Consider the following 21,788-nt stretch of genomic DNA (forward strand, 5'->3'; position numbering starts at 1 on the left):
GGAAACAGAGGCTCAACATATTTTGGCATCACTGCGAATACGATCGTCTTATGATAACGCTTTTAAATTCCCTCCCACTGTCTCTCTTTCTCAAGCTCTTGTAACCTTGCTCAATTCAAGAAACGTGTAACACTCTCGTCAATTACACATTTGGTCGCGCTGTTTGTTGCTGACCGTCAGAATAAAATGGAAGCAGCATGGAGTTGGTAGCATGGATAGCTGAGGGACATGAGAGTCAACCTATGGAGTGGGAGAAAAAGAGAATGCAACCTCTCACTGAGCAAAATTTTGAATTATTAGCTTTATCTACCATCGAATCGTTGATATGGGGATGCTCACACGGGGAGAAAGTAGAGTTGATTACCAATCACGGTCACAGGCAACGCGTGCGGCGATGGGCGTTCACGGACGCACTCACCGTGCCCCGCTCCACTCCGCGCGCCTCCGCCCAGCCACCGCACGTCTCCATCTCGTGGTCCGCCGCTGCTGACTCAAAGCTTCCCCCCCCCGTGCCGCGGCTGCGCTGGCCGCAGCGCATGGCGCTGACCCGTGGATCGCTCCCTTCCTCGTCGGCAGGCGGGAGGGAGGCGGGCGACGGTGTCGCCGCGTCGTCTCCCCACGGCGGCCGTGGGCGGCAGTCAAGGCCGTCCCGGACTCCGTGGTGGGCGGCGTCGACGGGGGGAGACCGGCATGGCGGAGAGCGTGCCGCCCCTGCGCCCCCGTCGGGATTCTTTGGGCCATCGGCTGCGCGTAGCGCGCTCCAGCGGCTCGGGGAGAGCGACTGCGCTCGCAGAATGCTGCTGCTGCCACCTCCGCCAGCGGCGCCGCTGTACGCTTCTCGGCTCGGCGACGGCGAGCAGGGTCTGCCGGAGGAGCCGCGCCGGTACGGCGACAGGGAGTGCGCGCGGTGGCCTCGGGGCCGGCTGGGCACCAGCGAGTCGCGGCTCTGCTGCGTTTGCTGTTGCGTCGCCGACTCCTGCTGCCGTGATGCACGCTCACAAAACGGCACGGACAGCCGGCTCACAGAAGCCTGCTGCTGGAAGTGATGGTGGATAAGATGGTGGTGGTGTGGAGGGTGGTGTTGATGTTGAACCTGCGAAAGCTTATTGGACGCCAACTGTTCCGTGTAGTGCGCGGCGAAGGGATCGATCGTGGAGTCGTCACAAGGGTCGGACGCAGCTCTGCCAGGAGAGTACGCTCGGGCCGGAGAGTACGCGCAGGCAGGAGAGTACACGCGGCCGGGAGAATACGCACGGCCGGGAGAGGCGTTGGGAGACGACGACCTTTCCCCTTCACCTGTGCACGGCGACCCCTCCCGGCTCACGCTCATCTGGCTGGGCGACAATGACGCGTTCATCAACTGGCCGGGGGAGGGAGCCACACTCTCGCTGTTGATGCTCATTGCGTGTGGAGAGTAGCTGTCCCAGCACGCCCTGCCAAAGCCTGCACCGTGCTGATGCTGCTTGTCCCCTGCGTTGCCCTGCTGTGCCGACTTGCCACCCTCGGAGTAGGGGAAGGCGCGGAACTGAGAGGTGAGACTCTCAACCTCGGCGTCAAAGCTGGAGCCTGGGGCCTTGTAGAGCTTCACGTGGGGGCCCTGAGGCCCCCACCCGTCCCCTGCGGAGGACAAAGCTGCGGTGGTCGAGTCTTCTGCTCTGTGATCTCCGGGGCGCCTTGCAAGGCCAGCAATCGCGTCCACCTCGTCGTCCTCGTCATCCTCGTCGTCATCGTCCTCGTTCTCTTCCTCCTCCCGGTCACCGTCGGAGACGTCTGCATCAGAGAACTGGTGGTCTCCAGATGACTTCTTGTGAGCGTTCTCAAGCGCTGCGGGGAGAGAACAGGAAACGGCAGCGAGTCAATGCAGTGTAACGCTATTTTTGGCTCAGGGGGGCACATGCGAAGAGGTGCTATGTAAAACACACGCTCCTGAACGCTCCTGGGCAAAGCACTTCTCCAATGCGATTCGCAAGCAATCGTTGAATTCCTATGAACGACACGAGAGCTCACTGCCAGTCATTGTGTGTTCCACGAAAGTGGTATCAAAATTATTTTTGTAATTCACTCGTGGTTGCTTAAAAATGTGGGGCCTGGTTTGTGAATGGCATGTAGGAGGATGAATATCAACGTGAGAAGTCGATTTTTTTCGTCACAAAAAATGTTTAGCACGCTTTTACAGCAAGTTCATTAACTCAGCCCATCATCAATTGGGGGTCTATAAAATCAGTATCACTCTGTGGAGAATTAAAGTGGTTGTCCTATGGATAAACTCATCCTCACCATAGAAATATGGAATTTCCACCACTGACTCAGGGCTGTAAACAGGCGATGAGCACCAATACCACAATGGTCATTTCAGCAGGAAATAATTTTTTGCTGAAACCATTGAATGGCAATGAGTTGATATGTGAGAGTGTGCCGAGTGGCTGACTTAACGTACGGTTGGTTCCCTGCAAACGAGCGTGACACACGAGTGACAGCGCGCCTGCCGGGTCGCCGTACCAAGATGGCAGCACGTGCGGCCGCGTCGTATCAAAATGCGGAAGAGGTGCGGAGCAGACGCCACGGCCCGGAAGCGTGAAATGAATGTAATTATCTGTGACTCACCCACTTATCCATCCTGCCCACGCGCTCGCCCACGCGCTCGCTCATTCGTCAAGCCCCCCCCCCCCCAATGCTGTACTTCCTGCAGGCTCTGACGTCAAACGTAATCGGCCCGCGAGGCTGCTGCGCCCCCGGAGCTGGCATGGAGATGGAAGCGTGGGAGTTCCTTCGCCACTGTACTAAACCAATGGCCGTCCCCATGGCAGCTCCCGCACAGCCAAAAAGCGTCGCTCTTCCCTTGCTTCCGCGGATCACAGTGGGCAGGGAATTAAGTGAGAGTTTGAAGAGTGTGTGCGCAAGCAACGAGGAGCCAAGTGCGCATGTTCACCTCTCGCAAGAGCGGAGCGCGGCTGTCGATTTTACCCCTTTCTGGAGCTCTGCGATGTTTGTGTGTACGCACGTGTGTGTGTGCGGGTGTGTGTGTACGCACAAGCGTCGTGGTGACGTCACCGCCACTTAGTGGCGAATGGCGGTTGTTGTACGCACGTGTGTGTGTGTACGGGTGTGTGTGTGTGTACGGGTGCGCTGAACAATTCTGTGCTGTACTGCATCAGGTGGTACTTGAAAATGGAACTCTTTTGGCCTCATTCATATTGAGTTTGTTTGGGGCGAATTTGCACGACTGCTACTCACACCAACTCTCTCCCAGTGGTTCGCGTCACTAAACAAACAGCCAACCTGGTAATGCAGTAGCGGTGCGTTAGGTGCACGGCGTGAACTCCCGTAACGCCGTGCGGGTACCACACCCCGATGCCCTACAGCGACCCACCGGGTGACCACGTGGGTTCTATTGCTGGGTGATAGCGCACGACGATCGCCACGAGCGATGGGCACCAATGCTGATTGCTTGTTTGTATGCGTCCGTCAGTCGTGTTGGCTGCCGGTGTTTTATAAACGAGGCGCTGGACTGGAACGATCATTTGGCCACGCTTTAAAATCCGTTAAATCCTAAAGCGCAGCAAATGAAGGGATGCACCCGCGTGACATCCCCGACATTTCGTCTTCAGGGATTTTTCCAGCGAAAAATATTTCCAATTGCAATTAATGATAAATCACAAATTCCGTTCCCCCGCATCTGCATGTCGCCGCTAACCGCGGGCGAGCACGCCGCTGGAATATTAATGTTGCGTCAGCGGGGTCAAGCCCAGGAGAGCGAGCCACGCGTGTGCCGGCCAGCGCACCGTCACGCTGACCGCTGTGGAGCAGGAGAACGAGCGAGGGGCGTGAGGCAGGCACCGTCGCCCTGGCAACTGGTGCAGCGCGAGAGAGAGGGGACGGGATTGCTCAGGCTGCAGGGCTACAGATTCGAGTCGGTTACTACACGTTTAGCTAAAAGATAATGAGATAGTGTGTTTTTTAAGAGATTGTAATTTCCTCACTATTTCATCCCTACTGTGCCATAGGTGTCACGTCATGAGATGAGGCCAACCTTTCAGATCTCTTGCAGTGCAGTGTAACCCTACGCGATAGAGAATGTCCTACGGAAGTGGATATCACAGAACTATCTCTGAGATCCCTTAGAATGACCTGTAGTACCTCACGGTACAGGGCAGCACATGAGAGTAATATTCGTGGTACTAAAGTCTAAACAATATTAACATTTCTCAGAGCTGAAATTTTCCCAGATTCAGTGCAGAACCAAATTTGTGTTGTCATTGGTGACCGATTTTAGACCACCAACTCACTATACTTAAGAACCTGGGTTTAATCACAGGCAAATGAGACCTGAATTCAAACCCAGGATCTTGGCAGTGCCAAACCAGCTCTCTGACCTCTTGGTTTTCAGAAGGAATCTCAAAAAGTAAACCGACATGAAGACAGCAGGAAAGCGTATTCTATGGAAGTTGTCCTTGCATAAGTAAGGTTGGTGGATCACACAATTTAGTGAAACTCCAAGTATCAAAAGGGCATCTATATTGTATTGAGTGTTAGCCCCGTCGCACTCAGGGGTTTTCTCTGGGTACTCTGATTTACCCCCAATTGTATAAACACTCAATATTAATTGAGTTGGCTAAACATGCCAATGAAGGATCACAGAGCTTGGGCAATTGTCTGCACAGGCACTGGCTGCCTCCCCCTGCTTTTCTGTGGTTTCCCGCATCTCCACGTGAAAACTGTACGCATTACAAGTTCTCCACCGTTCGAAGAAGCACTTGGTACGGAGCACAACGCCACTGCTATGCAACGATAACTAGTTATGACCGTTACTGCACGGGGGTTCACATGACCCCGATCCAGCGCGCCCCCCCCCCCCCCCCCGTCTTGGACGTGCTGGACGTGCGGTCTTACCGGCCTCCTCGGGGTCCGTGTCGTCCACCGGAACCAGGGTGAGACCCATCTCCAGGCATTTCTTACTGTGAGTCTTGGACTTCATGTGCTTTGTGAGGTTTCCTAGGAGAGATTGCACAAAATGTACAGATTTAAACGAGCAAATGCACTAAACGCCTTGACAAGTTAAATATGAAAGAGAGTTTAAGCGTCCTTACAGAAGACTTCGTTGTACGATGTACTCAATAGTTAAAAGTACATTTGACGTTTGGGCCATACTAATAGCACAAGGCTATCGTAAAGTGATACGTCTCAGATAAGGGTACAGACGGTTACAGTCTGCCAGTAGAGGGCGATGTTGCCACGTGGTAATTTTTTTGTGGGTTATTTTGTAACTTGGCAAGTTTTGCCCATGAAACCAGCACATATGGCCCACAAAAATTTTCGAATGACGTCACGGAATCTTTAACGACCACTGCGGGGCAGATGGCGCGCGGTGTTTTTGTTGTACTTTCTGGTCGCTACGCCCCAGCAGTATTCACCAGAGCGACCACCGGGCTCAAAACCACAGCTTCTGCGACAAAGCGGCAAAACGCGCTGCCATGAGGTTACGTCGTGGCCGCTAGGCCACAGGGAGCACAGAAGAGACGCGAAAGTCTGGACGCCCATGTAAGCCACATGAGGTACTGGGGCACTACGTGGAAAATCGGCCCCTGCGTGTTTGTAGTGCGGGGTCCGGGGTCGCCACAGGTGGCTAGATTCAGTCAAGGACTGCGCGCTTCAACACCACGCCAGTGTGGAAGACTTTAAAGGTATGCGAGGTGTTCACAAAAACTTAAAACAGTTTCACAAAACGCACATCGGCAGTCTGATCTGCCGTCAAATTCGGTCCGCTGAAATGTGCTCCTGGCAAAAGCGGGGGATGAGGATTTGGGCAGCCGGAGCTGAAAACCTCTGCTCAGATGAACCGCTACTTTTAGTAACAATCATAATTATAATAATTTCAGCTTGTGACACGCCAAGCGATATTCGCTCACTCCTGAATATAAAGAGAATGACTCGGAGAGGCGACGGGCCACAGAAAGGCAGGAAGGCACCCAGGCGGAAAGTCAGTGCCCAAGCTGTGCGATCCCCCTATGTTTACATGTGGGAGGACACCGGAGCAACTGGAGAAAACCCACGCGTGCGAGGGGGAAACACGTTATCCCATACAGAGGGAACAGGTGGTGGCCACATTTGCGATGTTACAGCGTTCTCTTGACCGGCCAGGTTATATAGCACCTCGACGCCCACAGGAAGGGAATGTTGCAACATCTGTGTGGCGATCCACCAACTCTCCCTGCCTCCAGAGCGCTGGACTAAATGCCACGCGCAAAGCCACCACCACCCGACAAATTAAATAAAATCGACGTCCACTCGGAAGCACTAGCTCAAGGCCCCAGGCTGTCTGTTACAGTGGGGGGGGGGGGGCACAGGGGGGTGAAGCGTGGAGGAGTGCGTCGGCACACACAGGAGTGAGAGAGACAGTGTGGCGTGCACAACGCCAGGACATCGGAGTGCTGAGCACTGCTTTTAACACGCCAGAGCATAGAATGCACATTACATGCACTGACACATACTGTAGGCGCAAAATCTGCATTAAACACACGAGAATATCTGCGTAGATTTAACATATGAATTCAGTTCCATTTTTTTTTTACAGTTGCTGAGCACAGGCCCAAAACGTCAAGCGGCCAGCAACAATCAGCACTCTCAAAGTTATAACAGATAAGAGTCACCAAAACTGTCATATCGAGCAGAGGGTTATTGCTAAGAGCTTCGGAGAAGAGAGATGATTGGGAAGACAAACCCCAAGGTGGACAATGCCGTTGTTGTGCAGCATATTTGTTGCGTGTGGGAGGGTGGCAGGAGGTGGGAGGGTGGCAGGGGGGTGGAGGGGCAGGGACGGGGGGGGGATATTTGAGATGGAGTGGGAAGGAGCTGTTGCACGAGGGGTTAGACGGCCGCACCTTTGGTCTTGAAGGCGAAGCTGCAGATGTGGCAGCGGTAGGGCCGCAGGTCAGAATGCGAGCGGATGTGCTTGCGCAGCATGCTGGGCTTCTTGCAGCGGATGCCGCACTCCTCGCACACGTACTTGCCTCGCCCGCGGCCCCGCACGTACACGTACTCCTCGTTCGACTTGTACCTGCGAGAGGCCAAGGGGCGGCACGGGAGCCAACACCGCCATCAGCGCCGGATTTACACGCTTACCCTCACCAGCGGAGCTCAGGGGAGGAGGCGACGTCACTCGCGGACAGCCTCCGCTACGGAGGCTGTCCGCGTTTATCAGCCAGTCAGTAGACAGAGTCAAGTAGACTCTGTCTACTAGACTCTGTCTACTTGACAGACCTGTTCTCCACCTGAAGACGGCTGCTTGCGTTGTGGCCGAAACGTCGTGAGAATTATTTTATTATGTTTTATTTTTATTATTTTATTATTTTCCTTCTACGTGACTTTACCGAAAGAACCAAGACGATAGGCATACGTATCGTTTGAAATGTACGGTGTTTCCGGTCAGCGCCAATTGATACTCTCGGGTGCGTTCCCTCCCTGGCTGGCACTCCTTCACCAGTCTCGCCCTCTGGCTACCGTCCCCTTCTAGCGACGTGTCCTGCTCCAAAGCGCACTTGATTTTCTCACATGTCAATGCGATGTGTGTTAACCTGTGTTGTGTTCTCTAACGCATGTGAGCCTCTCTCTGCCCTCTCATTGCAATTCCAAACGTGCGTCACCACCATGGCTCTTGATGCGCTCTTCAGCATTTTGATCCATTTTCCTCATCAATTTCAGCGTTTTAGATCCAAGTGTCACAGTAGGCACGCTGATTTACGTTCTTCTTGATGCACGTTGCTTTTCATCATCGAGTGCGTGAATTAACTCGCTCGTAACAAATAGGAGAGCATGCCACTCAGTTGCTCAGAAAGCCACGTCCGTGCGTGCGTCCGTGTTTCATACGCAACTGGCAGGGCGCGGCCAGCAATGGAGTAGTCTCCGTGAGCCTGGCGATCAAGGCAACTACCGAAGAATGGATGGTGGGAGACTGTCAGGGCAGAGTCTTGGGGGTTGCTGCGTGTCTCCTGTGCAGTAGTTGCAGGATCTGGCAGAGAGGTGGAACTCGTTGGCTATGAGGTGCGGTGGTATCAACGGTTTTGGCCACAATTGTGCTTTGATTTCGATCTGCACTCACAACATGTTTGGTAGCACTGTCCTAGATCCTATGTATTTTACGCATGTCTCTGTCTGTATTTCACCACGTATCTGTACGTGCAAATGCACAATCGTGCGTGAGCCTGCACGTCTCTGAGAATGTGCTCACGGCTCCAGGAATATTCACCACTTGTGCTCTCATGGAACGAACGGCCACCCCCACAAGCCTCTCCATCTTAGTTTGGGGGCTTTAACAAGACCACGGAGGTTATTCTGGCAGCGCCACGTGAATCAAGACCTGGTATTTGCAACGGAAACATCGCAAGCTGCTCCAAAGGGTGGGGGGTACTGGCAGTGGAATCGACGTTGCACAGCCAAACATAACCCACACGCACACGGTCCGCACGACGCACTGTACACAAGGTCACGTGGGTCAGAGCACGGCACGCGGGACTCACGCTGGCCACAGAGGTAAGCGGCAGTCTATCCGCCCAGTTCCTCTGTGTGGAAGATTCGAAGAATTTCATTTCAGGACAGGTTCAACAACGGATACAAGGCGGCACACAGCATGAACCACAGTTTTGTTAACCAGGAACATGTGACTTTGCCATGTGTGTAGGACAGGCAATGCAATGGTTTCTAGAGGTTGGCTACCAAAGTGACACCTTGATGCAGAAAGTGGCATCAATGTAAAGCGAATTAGCATCTGTGTTCGGGTGGCAGGAACTGATTTGGACCGAGATCTGGTACCGGTGTTGCTGTGTTGAAATTCATTGCAGCCTACTGCGCAGTGGTGACAGAAGTAGGCTGGTTTTTGGTCAACAATGCAAATGGTGGCGACCCCTGTGGAGCCTGGGAGAAGATTTCAGCCATGGTGGTGCTCATTCAGCTGCCATTGTACCAATCAATGTCAATTTAGACCCGAGCTGCACACAGAATAGCAACGTTATTCCCCTGAATTTGTATTCGGCGTCGTGCCACAAAACGGCAATATTCTTACAAACACGAATTGGGTAAACTGCATTCAGAATGCGTTCTCTCTGAGTTTCAGAATGGCAATGGGTCAGCGACGGCCAAGACGGCGTGACCGCAAAACAAGAAATAGAAAAGTTACAGCCGAATTGAGACGATGGCGGAATCCGAGTGGCATTATGTAATGAGGTCGGGCTCGCTGCGCCGGCAAGGGGCGGCCGCCGTTTTCTGTAAACCGGGGCTCAAGGTGGCTCCTGCTGCTGCAGGGCATCCAACGAACTGCATTTATATAAAAAAGGTCATACCTACTTCAAGATATTTGTTGAAAATCTCCTTTATCCAACAGCAAAAAAATTAATTTCTGGCTTGTAACGCGCCGCACGGTTACTCGCTCACTTGGCAAGAAAGAAAAACGACTCAGAGGTGCGCGGAGGAACCACAGACAAGCGGGGAAGGTCACAGATGGGCAGTGGACTGGCGTTACCAACAATTTCCCAAGCTCTGCAGTCCTTTATATATTAAGGTGTTTTCAGCCAATTAATGAGTGTTTACATGTGGGAGGAAACCGGAGCACCTAAAGAAAACCCACACGCGTGCGAGGGGGAAACACTCTATCCCAAAGTAGATGGAATAGGTGGAGTCCAAGTTTTCTGCACCACTTCTGACAAGCCAGGGTATGGCACCTCCTCACCACCCACGGACATGGAGTTTCCCAATGTGTGAGCCACCAACCCTCGCTGCCTAGTGCTAAATTATAAGCCACGTGCATAGCCATCACTGACTGGCTGATAAACAATCAAAGAGAGAATATCTGGCTATCCTGCTGCTGCAAAAGCACAAGCGCAAACAACAACAACACAGCTCGACACATTCATCAATAACTCTGTGTGGCCTTAAAAGGAAAATATAATAGGTGACATTTCAGGCAATGGTCCTTCTTCACAGTAAATTCTAATGGAATATCTGTAATGCCTAAAACTCTTCCCAATTTCATTCTCTTCACACTGTCAAATTGACTTTGCCATAACATTAGAGTTAGGGTTACTAATTCCAATTTTAATTTACCTTCAAGGAATCCATAAGGATGTCATGGAAAGTTTAAAAATGAGATTTAGTTCATCTTAATTGGCCTGAAGAACTTAACAATGTAATTGTCTTTAATGTGCATGTTATTTTGTAAAGTGATTTATATTGGCTCCCAAAGGCTAAACGGGTTTGTATTGCAGGGTGTGAAAAGACTCCGTGCACGCAGCAGTCGTTTGCTTTGCAGTACCTGTACACGCCCCTGGAGGGCTTCTTTGGTTGTCTACAATGACTATCTCCAGTAAAACTACACATTTGCTTTCTTACCACACCTCCCCACCTCGTATACTCAGAAAGGGACACAAGACCGATTTTAAGAATCGTTGATTCATTTTCCTCTGACCACTTCACTCAGTGATTCTTCCGCCCAAGTTGAGGACTTGGTCTACCAGACACTGACTGTTTTGTCTCATCCAATACACTGTGTTCAACCACCACTGTGTTCAACCACCACCACTGTGTTCAACCACCACTACCACCACACTGTGTTCAACCATCACCACTACCACACTGAGCCCAGCAAGATGGCGCCACGTATGTCTATACAGGTCGCCTTGCTGCTCCGTATGTCTTGCTTTTTTTTATTGGTTTTCCTTTCTCTTTTATGTCTTATCTTGTGTCTTTTCTTCTTCCTCTTCTCAATTTGTCTCTGTTCTCTCTTCATCTCTTTTTATTTTGTTATTTTTGCTCTGTGCCCGGTGTCTCCAGCCCCGACCCCGGCTCGCTATACTCACTCGCTGGCTTACTGGGTCTCGCTGTGGGCCTGCTCAGCTGCATCGTTGCCGCCAGGGGACTGGACAATGCCATCGCTCCTCTGGGCTGCGCCACTGACTCGCCCTGCCGGTCACGGCGTTGACCCATTGAGCTGCACCATCGCCCTGCCGGGTCGCGCTGTCACCCCACGGAGCCGCACCATCGATTTGTTGCTCCACTCTGTCGTCTCGCTGATCCTCTCCCAGTATCACTGGCCAGCGGTCCCTGCTGGTCATCAGCCAATATGTCTGGTGCCCGACGCATTCCTCTGTAAAACCAGCTCTATGGCAGTCTCCACCATGATTCAGCTGTTCAACGAACAGAATAAGTCCGCGTAAATTCACGATCGCATCTTCGAAGGACAGTTGCATTCCATTACTGAAACCTGGCACCAACCATTAAATTGTCCTAATCTTATTGCCTGTAGGCTGACAGGGTACACATACAGTGAAATGGCCCAACAACTGCCAGCCGCAAGACTCACTAGCGTTCAAACTAATTGTGGTGGAATCTGTCTCTTCATTTGTCACATTATCATCTCGCTCGATTTCATTGCTATTGGGCACTTTGTTCGTTGCCAGCAGCTGAACTTGCTGTCTCCATTCTAAATTAACCGATATCCCTATGGCTCGTGTCAACCGTGAAAAGTGTGAGTCATGGAGACCGACAGCTAGTGTGCATCAAGGCGCATGACCCATATATACAAACGTCCAGTCTACCTGTCCAAAACCCTCACTCCCGTAACAAACCTCACATCACGGGCTGCTGGTCTTTGCTCTGCAGACAGCTCTTACGACGACATCCCGCGTGTAAGAAAAAAGTTTGGGCTGCACGCTTTCTCATTTCGCCAAGCCAAAGACACGGAATTCACTTTCCCAGCAAACTGTGTGCTGAGAAAAATTCAAACATCTTTTCGCAAAATTCTAATATATTTTTTAAAACTCCAATATCTTATCTCTTCAACCTAGCTTTCAATTCTTAAACTCAGAATTAAATAATGTAATGCGCTGCTGGTCATTATTATAAGCAGCCCAATTTAAGTAACTTTCGGATTTCACACTGCAGGTCGCAACATCACACTCACTCACCCACTCACTCACAAACTCATCCACTCCTCCACTCACCACACCACTCGCACTTCTCCCATTATATATTTTCCAACGTGCTCAATCATACCTATTAAAACTTCGATATTGCTGCTTGTTGCTGGCCGCTATACTTATATTGCTCACAAAGATCACAGGTACTGAATTTACTCTCATATTGAGAAAAATCCGGGAACAGAGCCGGGCACGATAGAGAGCATGTTGATTCGTGCCTCGCTCGGTCTCCGCAACTCGGCTTGCCTCATTGGCCAGCACGCAGCGTCACGGTGACCGAGCGGCCGCACAGCAGGGCGCTGCTGGAAGGCTGGCGTGGTGCTGCGCTATGCCGCAAAAGCACGCCGGGTAGAATCGACGTCGAGACGTCATCACGACCCAACCCATTGATTCCACCGACCACAACCTCATCACTAGCGCTTCCAACCCTCACAGCCGGATCCTGCAGCTGCTGAGTAGTGTTTTATTATTTTTATGACGATGCTGGTTTAACCCAAGAAAGCCTCGCTGAGCCTCAAGACTCTTATTCAAGAGGGTCCTGCCAAGTTTTCACAGTACGGAGGCAATGTTTCTGTGTGTTTAATCCTAATTGAGTAATTTGGAGGAAATATATAAGAATTGGGATGCTTTGGCCAATATTTACATTGTATGGGTTTTTTAGCTATGGAAGGAAACCAGAGAGAACCCGAAGGAATAATAATAATTCAATTTATAATGCGCGCAAATTTGTGGACAGAACGGCCGCAACTCAGAGGCGCGGAACTAAGCTCAAAGTCGCTCGAAAGCATGGTTATAGAGGTGAGTTTTTAAGTCTCTCTTGAAGGGGGTGATTGAGGTGATGCTGCGAATGTGCAGAGGGATTGCGTTCCAGACTGTTGCGGCTGCCACCGAGAAGCGGCGCATAGACATGACCATCCTGGATCTTGGTATCAAGAGGAGGTCGTGAGTCGCGCTGCGCAGGCATCTGCCATGTGCTGAGCTGCAAGTTGTCAATAATGAAGAAAGGTACGGCGGGCAGGCAGATGTGAAGGCATGGTGGCAGAGGCAGGCGATCTTGTATATGACCCTACTGGTGATGGGTAGCCAGTTGAGGGCACGGAGACAGGCAAGCGAGTCGAGACGGGGATGAGTGTGGCCAATGAAAAGGTGTCAGTTTTGTTGCCAGATAAAAGGGGCACATTTTTTTTTTTATCATATTTTTCTAGTGGCAAATACGGTTCCAATGGTGCGTGCTAGGTTGTTTTGTAGTCTTTGAAGAACAGGTGGAGATCATACAAATTGGTGCCAGGCCCTTCTTGCTGTGATGCATTAGTGTTCACAATGGGCCACTGCAATGCCACCCAACGGCAGACACGCAACCTCCAAGATGTGCTCTGACAGTCTCCCACCATCTGCTCTCAGGTCTTCCCCAATGTCGCCGGACTTCCATGGACCACTCCGATGTCAAGAGAGTTGCTCACAACCTGTTTTATTTCTATTGGAAATATTATTGGAATAAAATGCGGTTTCAAGCCAGGTTGACGCATTGCATTGGGTAAAGTGGAGCAGTGCGAGGGAATACGCATAAAGCGAAGTGAGGTGACCTGTGTGGTGTTCTGAGTGTGGGTGGGTGACTGTGTTGTGAGCTGCAGTATGGTGAGTGTGTGAGTGGGTGAGTGGGTCAGTGTGTGAGTGGGTGAGTGCAGTGTGGTGGTTGAGCACAATGTGTTGTCACCTGCAGTATGGTGAGTCTGTGAGTGGGTGAGAGAGTGCGTGAGCGCGTAAGTGCGTGAGTGGGTGGGTGTGTGAGTGTGTGAGTGGGTGAGTGGGTGAGTGGAGCTGTAGCGTAGGGGTTAGCGCACTGCGCTACGAACCCGGTGATCCGAGTTCGATTGCCGCTCGTGGCCAACACCAGTGACGATTATCTGAACTGGTCCTGAACCTCCTCTAGGTCAACTCAACCTAAAATGAGTACCTGGTGCTGTGTATAAAATCATCGTCAACCGGGAGATAAAGGTGGTCGGGCGTAGTGCTGGCCATCCACCCCCTCGTGTATCGTTCCAGCATTGATAGGTGCTCGCTAACAGCACTTGCCCCAAAAGTCTGTTAAGGCAATACGGGGGATATTTGAGTGGTGAGTGAGTGGTGAGTGAGTGGTGAGTCAGTGGTGAGTGGGTGACTGAGTGAGTCGGTGAGTGGAAAAGTGGGTGAGTCAATGGGTAAGTGGGTGAGTGGGTGAGTGCAGCGTGGTGGTTGAGTAATGTGGATGACTGGACCACTTGAGCGAACTAGTGAGCGAGTGGGTTAGTGGGTGGGTGGATGACTGGACCAAGGCAGCAAGTGAGTGAGTCTGCGAGCTGGTGTCTCACCCGCCCTCGAATATCTTGATGCGGCTTGGCTGGGGCCCCCCCTTCATAGGAGGCGGCTCAGGGCCGGCGCTGTCCTGGGCCCCGCGTCCTTCCAGCTCCCCGCGCTCCCTGCCCGGGCCCGCAGCCCGGCCACGCCCTGCGCCCGTAGCCTTGGGCTCCGCCGCCGGCATGGCGCCCTGCAAGGCCATGTCAGCAAACAACGCGACTCCCCGTTACACAAGCAGATGTGAGCACACAGTGGGGTTGGCTGTACTTGGATATGGTAAGAAATTACATGGGGGGAACTCAAAAATGGCCCTCCCCCCCCCCCAAACTTGGACCATATCAACTTAGCAAGGGGGGCAGCGGATGCGAGTATATTGACTGATACATTGTTTTGCGCCTGTTTCCGCAGAAAGTTCATTTAAAATAATTAAGCAATGTTGTGCATCTATTTTGTATGTATATTCGGAGACTTTTTACACAATTGTACGCGCGTGTTTTCCTCCCACGTACCGCCTGGGAAATCCTGAGTGTGACAAACGGACACTTACGAATGACACATATCTTATATAAAATATAATCGCCCAGATCTGTGGCTCTGTCATTGTGGAGTAACGCAGCACGGATTGCTTGAAGTGCGTCACGTGACTTCGAGCAAGCAGCCAACCAGAGCTGCGCCCCTCCCAAACATGTACGCCCCCGGATTGGTTGAAGTGCGTCACGTGACCACAAGCAAGCAGCCGGGTGAGTGAGATGGAGGAGACGGTCGAGTGAGAGTGAGGCAGAGCCGTGCTCTGTCCACTGCTGCCCTGAGAGAGAGCCGTGCTCTGTCCACTGCTGCCCTGAGGGAGAGCCAAACGCGCTCTCTCCACTGCTGCCCTGAGGCAGAGCCATGCTCGGTACGCTGCTTTCCTGAGGGAGATGGATAAGTGACAGTGAGGCAGAGCCGTGCTCCGTCCACTGCTGCCCTGAGGGACCCCCATGCTCTCCACTGCTGGCTTAGAGGGAGAGCCGCGCTGTCTGCACTGCTGCCGTGAGAGAGCCAGACGCGCTCTCTCCACTGCTGCCCTGAGGGAGAGCCGTGCTCTGTCCACTGCTGCCCTGAGGGAGAGCCGTGCTCTGTCCACTGCTGCCCTGAGGGAGAGCCGCGCTGTCTCCACTGCTGCCGTGAGGGAGCCAGATGCACTCTCTCCGCTGCTGGCCTGAGGGAAAGCCGTGCTCTGTCCATTACATTAGTACTGGAGGGATGCAGGCAAGGCCGATGAGTCAGATGCCTTCTATGGCCTCCTGTCACAGGTGCTAGCTAAAGTCGCCCCTCGGGATAGAGTCATCTTGTTGGGTGACTTCAATGCCCGAGTTAGTCATGATGCTGGCACCTGGTCTGGAGTGATTGGGAGGCATGGGCCAGATCAGCTCAATAACAACGGCAGGAGGCTGCTCGATTTTTGTGCACCCCATGGGCTTGTAATTACCAACACGCTGTTCAGGTTTTCGGCGCATCCACACAACATCATGGATGCATGCCGGGTCCAAGCAAGAACATCTGCTGGACTACTTAGTGACGGAACAGCGGATGTCGAGGGGAAATGGGCGAGGTTTAGGACTGTGGCTCATGCAGCTGCAATAGCTGCTTTGGGTACACGGTCCAGACCTCCCCAGAGACCCTGGCTGACAGACGAGGTGTTCAAGCTGGCTGATAAAAAGCGACAGGTCCACTCTCATCAGCTTAAGCATCCCACATCGGAGAATGAGGAGGCTTACCGCAGCCTTCGCACGGAGCTTCTGAGAGCCGTGAGGCGCTGCAAGGTTGGGTGGTGGTCGCGGGTTGCTGAGGAGATGGAGTCTGCCTTAATAGCCCGCAATCACAAATCGATCTTTAATTCCATCAAAAAAGTAACCTGCAGCGCCACACCTATTACCATCATTAGGGGAAAGAACAGTGATCCAATCGCCGACCCCCAGGAACAGGTTTGCAGATTTGCTGAGCATTTCTGAGGCCCAGGGGGAGGGGACATCCCTCAGCCTGGATAACAACGTGGGACAAAGTGGGGATGACCCAGCCGAGGCTGCAGTGCCTCAAATATTGGACGAAGTCACCCCCTATGAGTGGCTGGCTGAGGTGCCATCTGTTGAGGAAGTACTGAAGGCGATCCAGAGTCTGAGACTAGGAAAGGCACCGGGCAGAGATGATCTCAGAAGCAAAATGCTGAGAGAGGGTGGCGTTTGTGCACAGACTGCCCTACATGACATCATAATAACAGTCTGGACCACTGGACGGGTTCCGCAGGACTGGAAGGATGCCCTGGTGGTCCCCCTCTTTAAGAAGGGAGATCGCACAGACTGTAACAACTGCAGGGGCATCTCACTCCTCAGTGTGCCGGGAAAGGTCCTGGCAAAGATTATTCAACATCGCCTTGCTAGGCACGCTGAGGAGAGGCTTGCGGAGCCCCAATGCGGTTTCAGGAAAGGGCGGTCCTGCACACATGCCATATTTTATGTCCGTCTGCTACAGCAGAGGTGTAGGGAATTCCAACAAGACCTACATCTCTGCTTTATTAACCTGGTCAAGGCCTATGATACCATCAATAGGCCAGGGCTCTGGGTTGTCCTTCATGCTTTCGGAGTCCCTGACCCTCTGCTCACGATCATTAAGGACCTTCATGATGGTGAGTGGGCCTGAGTAAAACTATGTGGCCGGGAGTCGAAGCCATTCCCTGTACACCTTGGGGTGCGACAGGGATGTCCTCTGGCTCCCACATTATTTAATATCTATTTGACCACGTAGTTCGTGAAGCCTTCAATAGCTGTACCGTAGGATTTCCATCTGGTACAGATACAATGGGAGGCTGATCGATGCCCGGGTGCGTTCAAGGGATGGCTCACTATTGGTCAACCACGTTATATATGCTGATGACCTGGTAATTGTGGCTCACTCAGAGGAGGAGTTTGAGGCGCTGCTGCTGAAACTGGAGTGTGCCACTAAGAGGTGGCCTTACCATCTGCCCCACCAAAACAAAGCACCTACGTGGGTATTTTGTACCATCGGGCACTCCACCCCCACAACTCCCAATCGGTGATGGGGCAGTTGTGGAGAGAGTGCAGAGTTTTCCATACCTGGGCAGTGTGCTCATGACCGGCTCCGGTTTAACAGCAGAGGTCTCACTCCGAATCAGTCGAGCGGCATTATCCCTTCATCGGTTGCATAACGCTGTGTGGAAGCTACCTGGTCTGTCGCTCCGCACGAAGCTTCAGGTCTTCTCGGCCACAGTCATTCCCTCCCTTCTCTACGCTTGCGAAACGTGGACCCCCTAATGGAACATCTTCGCCGGTTAGAAACATTTAGGCTGACCTGCCTACGAATCCTGGGTTTAACAAGGCTGGATTGTGTGAAGAGCTCACAAATTCTCATCGGTGAGCACCTCCGGCAGGCAAGGCTGCGTTGGCTGGGCCATGTAGCCCGCATGCCCTATCAACACACGCCCAAACAGTAAAGTCACGTAGAAGGGAAATGATAAAATAATAAAAATGAAGCATAATAAAATACAACTATCACGACGTTTCGGCCACAACGCAAGCAGCCGTCCTCAGGTGAAGAATAGGGCTGTCGGAAAGACAGCGTCTGAACGCTGTCTTTCCGTCAGACCCTGTTCTTCTGAACGCTGTCTTTCCGACAGCCCTGTTCTTCACCTGAGGACGGCTGCTTGCGTTGTGGCCAAAACGTCGTGAGAATTGTATTTTATTATGTTTTATTTTTATTATTTTATTATTTCCCTTCTACGTGACTTTACCGAAATAACCAATAAGATTAATCCCTGCAGTCACGAAAGCTTTAAATCGGATTTTAAATGCCCAAACACCTTTTGTTCGGCCGGATCGAGGGGGCTAAACGGGCACGGCACGGGCTAGAGAAGACATGGAGTGACATGGTAAAGGAGGATGTGGAGCTGAGTGGACTTGCCGATGACTGGTACCAGCAGTGTCAATATCGGCCTCTGTGGAGGAGGCTCGTGGAGGACGCTACTGTGCAGTGGGAGGCAGTCGTCCTCCAACAACAACAGAGGGTGGAGGAGCGATGCTCACAACAACGAGCGGAGCGCCAGGTGGCTAAAGCACAGCAAGTTGGCACAGTAGGGGGCACAGGTGGTGCATCAGCCAGTCATCTCGGTCATCTCAGTCAGTCAACCCGTGGCACCTGGGTCTGCCCCATGACCTCCTGCCAGCGGGCGTTCGACACTTCATGTGGCCTCAAGGTGCCCATGGCCTGGCACAACTGTCGTGGTGACATCACCGCCACTTAGTAGTGAATGGCGGTTGTTGTTGTGTGTCAGTCGATGTGTGTGTGTTAGTCAATGTGTGTGCGTGTGTAGACAGCTAATATTTAAACATTAAGTTAGTACATTTTAAGATAAAAATGTGTGTCTAAGTCCATGTGTGAGTCGATGTGCGTGTCTGCATCAATGTCTGCATGTAAATCGATGTGTGTGTGGCTCTATGTGCATGTGTGAGTCCATATGTATGTGTGTAAGTGCATGGGTATGTGTGTGCAACTCCGTGTGTGTGTGTCTAAGTCACTTTGTGTGTAAGTAGATGTGTCTATGCGTTAATGGATGTGTGTGTGTAAGTCCATGTGTGTGTGTGGGTTCATGTGTGTGTACGTCGATGTGTGTGTGTACGTCGATATGTGTGTGGAAGTCCATGTGTGTGTGAGTCTGTGTGTGTGTAAATCGCTGTGTGTGCAAGTCGATATTTCTGTGTGTAAGTCGATATTTCTGTGTGTGCAGCTCTATGTGTGTGTGTGGGTGTGAGTCGATGTGAGTGTGTGAGTCTATGTGTGTCAGTCAATGTGTGTGTACGTCGATAAGTGTGTGTGTTAGCCCATATGTGTTTGTCAGTCTATATGCGTGTATGTGTTTCCATGTGTGTGTGCGTCGATGTGTGTGTGAGTCTATGTATGTGTGAGTCGATGTGTGTGTGTAAGTCGATGTGTGTGCGTGAGTCCATGTGTGTGTGTAAGTCCATGTGTGTGTGTGTAAGTCCATGTGTGTGTGTCTTAGTCCATATGTGTGTGTGTGTAGGTCGATGTGTCTGTGTAGATCGATGTGTGTGTGTAAGTCTATGTGTGTGTGTGAGAGTCAATGGGTGTGTGTAACTCCATGTGTGTGTGTCTAAAATCGATGTCTGTGTGTGCGAGTCCATATGTACGTGTGTGTAAGTCGATGTGTGTGTGTGTTTTTCGCCCGGGCAACGCCGGGTACTTCCCACTAGTAGCTATATATTTGTAGTGACATAGAATGGGTCACTACGGCGCGTAGCGCTGGTTACTGACAGAGAGGGGAATTGTGGGTGTAGCAGCCGATCTGCCAGCAGAGCATGCAATGCCATGGAATGGGTACCTAGGGTGCGTACCGCTGGTTTCTGGCAGAGGGCATCTGAGGACGTAGCAGCCTGGTCGGTTAACAGGGCACGCAATAGGCCGGGGTAAGGGATATATGGAAAAGGTGACAGAGGGGACACGTGGAGTATAGCCCAGAACCTTCTGGTAGGTTCCAGAAGGGGGCGTGGTCAAGGGTGGAGCCAGGCCACACTGGGGGGCATAAAAGGGAGGTCCCGAGGCTGGATCGGAGCTGTTGTCTGGAATGGAGCCCATCGTGCTACCAAGTCTTTGTCCCCGTCTTCGTCCTCCTCTTCACCTCCTCGGCGTTGTTGGTCAGGCAGTGTACTAGCTGTCCTGACCATAGTATAGTTATCCCCTGTACTTGTGATGATTAGAATAAACGAGAGTGCCTCCTACTATTAGTGTCTCTGAAATGATTCACTAAATTTGGTGCCAGAAGTTTTAACTATAAATACAAAATTAGGAAAAGTTAGAGTATATATATTCTTGGGTCTTTCCGTAAAGTCACATAGATAGGTTCAAAGAAAATAACAAAAAAATATAAAAAAAACTACGTTTCGATCGCAACACAAGCAATTTTTTTTTATTTGTCATCTACATATCTCTTCCACAAGGAAGGACGCAGGGTGGATGTCTGGATGGCATCTATTTCAAATTTCTCCATAAAAACATTCGCTATCACTGGTGATAAGGGGGGACCCATGGGAGTACCTTGATTTTGTTTGTAGAAAGTACCATTCGAGGTGAAGTGTTGGTAAGGCAGTGCCTAACCAGAGTAGGAACATCAGGGTTCAGTCCCAGTTGGACTAAATCTTCAATTATTGCTAAGGTGTCAGGCACAGGAACCTTGGTGAACAGAGAAACTACATCAAAGCTGACGAGAATATCATCTGGGGACAGTGCAATACCCTTGATTAGAGAGACCAAGTGAGCTGAGTTATGTACTGCTGAGATAGTCTTGCCCCCCCCCCCTCTCTCTATCTCTCCCCCCTTGATCCTCCCCCCTCTCTTCTTCTTCAGCTTCCCACTCCCAGCCCCGCTCACTTCAGCACTCCCCTCCCCCTACCCCACCCCCCTCTCTATCTCTCCCCCCTTGCTCCTCCCCACTCTCTTACCTATATAGCCTCATGTTACAGCAGCCCTTTTGCCCACTTCAGCAACTGTTTCTTGTTGTGGTTGTCCCACCTGATGACGGACGCTTGTGTTGCGCCCAAAACGTCGTGATTTAATGTATTTTATTTTATACCTACGTGACTTTATCGAAAGAACCAAAGAGTACTTAATAAAGTCTCTGTGGCAGATGTGTACCTGCTCCCGTGGTGCGCGGTTTTTATCCACCCTGGATTTGTTGTCAAGGTTTTGGCAGTTGCCTCTGGATGACAGTTCCAAACCAAAAACTGTGTTCCAAACACTGCAGGGGTTGTTCCAGTTTAACTGTCTTCCGATGGGACTTCACTCGGCTCCAGTCACGTTCCAGCGACTTATGGAGTTAGTACTATCGTGACTCCAATGGGATTCGTGTTTGATCTTTTTGGATGACGTGATCGTCTTTGGACGCACGTTCCAAGAACATCTGCAGCGGCTGCGTTAGGTGTTTGTAAAAATGCGGGTGGCCAATCTGAAGTTTAAGCCGCAGAAATGTCACCTCTTGCAAAAGTCAGTTCGCTACCTGGGTCACATTGTTAGCGAGTGAGGGATCGCCATGGACCCCAACAAAACTGCGTGCGTGCGCACGTGTCCAACCCCCACGTCGGTGGGGGAGGTCCGCAGTTTTGTTGGGTTCGGACACTGCACACTAAGGAAGCCGTGCGTGGCAGTGCACGCTGCTCTGCAGTCACTCGACCATTAAGCGCCATGCTAATATTTGTACTTATCAACATTAACAAATGTGAGACACATTCAGCTAGCATTTTAAGAAATACGACTCATCTGCATTTGTGTGCTATAAATTCAAAAATGCTCATGAACCGTTTAATATTGCGTCATTCATGCAAATTGCATCTCGCAATCGCTGAGGAAGCACAGACAAGCTGGAAGACTGCCAGGTGGTGAGCCAGCATCAACAATTGCTCTGCAACTATCTATATATTAAGATGTTTT

At 51.5% G+C, this 21,788-nt stretch overlaps 1 protein-coding gene across 3 annotated transcripts in view; it reads right to left on the minus strand.

Moving 5' to 3' along the window:
- The window catches only part of HIVEP2 (HIVEP zinc finger 2), a 166,896-nt gene that overhangs the window by 4,840 nt on the left and 140,268 nt on the right, over positions 1 to 21,788 (minus strand). For all 3 annotated transcript variants that reach the window (XM_061569469.1, XM_061569468.1, XM_061569470.1), the window contains 4 exons: positions 14,312 to 14,487; positions 6,879 to 7,054; positions 4,891 to 4,992; positions 419 to 1,824 (listed from right to left, as the gene is read on the minus strand). In XM_061569469.1, coding sequence (XP_061425453.1) covers positions 419 to 1,824; positions 4,891 to 4,992; positions 6,879 to 7,054; positions 14,312 to 14,487 — 1,860 coding nt within the window. The remainder of the gene's footprint in view (positions 1 to 418; positions 1,825 to 4,890; positions 4,993 to 6,878; positions 7,055 to 14,311; positions 14,488 to 21,788) is intronic.

The sequence above is a fragment of the Lethenteron reissneri genome, chromosome 43, assembly GCF_015708825.2.
Source record: "Lethenteron reissneri isolate LAM-NWPU_2019-01 chromosome 43, ASM1570882v1, whole genome shotgun sequence".
Classification (NCBI taxonomy): Eukaryota; Metazoa; Chordata; class Hyperoartia; order Petromyzontiformes; family Petromyzontidae; genus Lethenteron; species Lethenteron reissneri.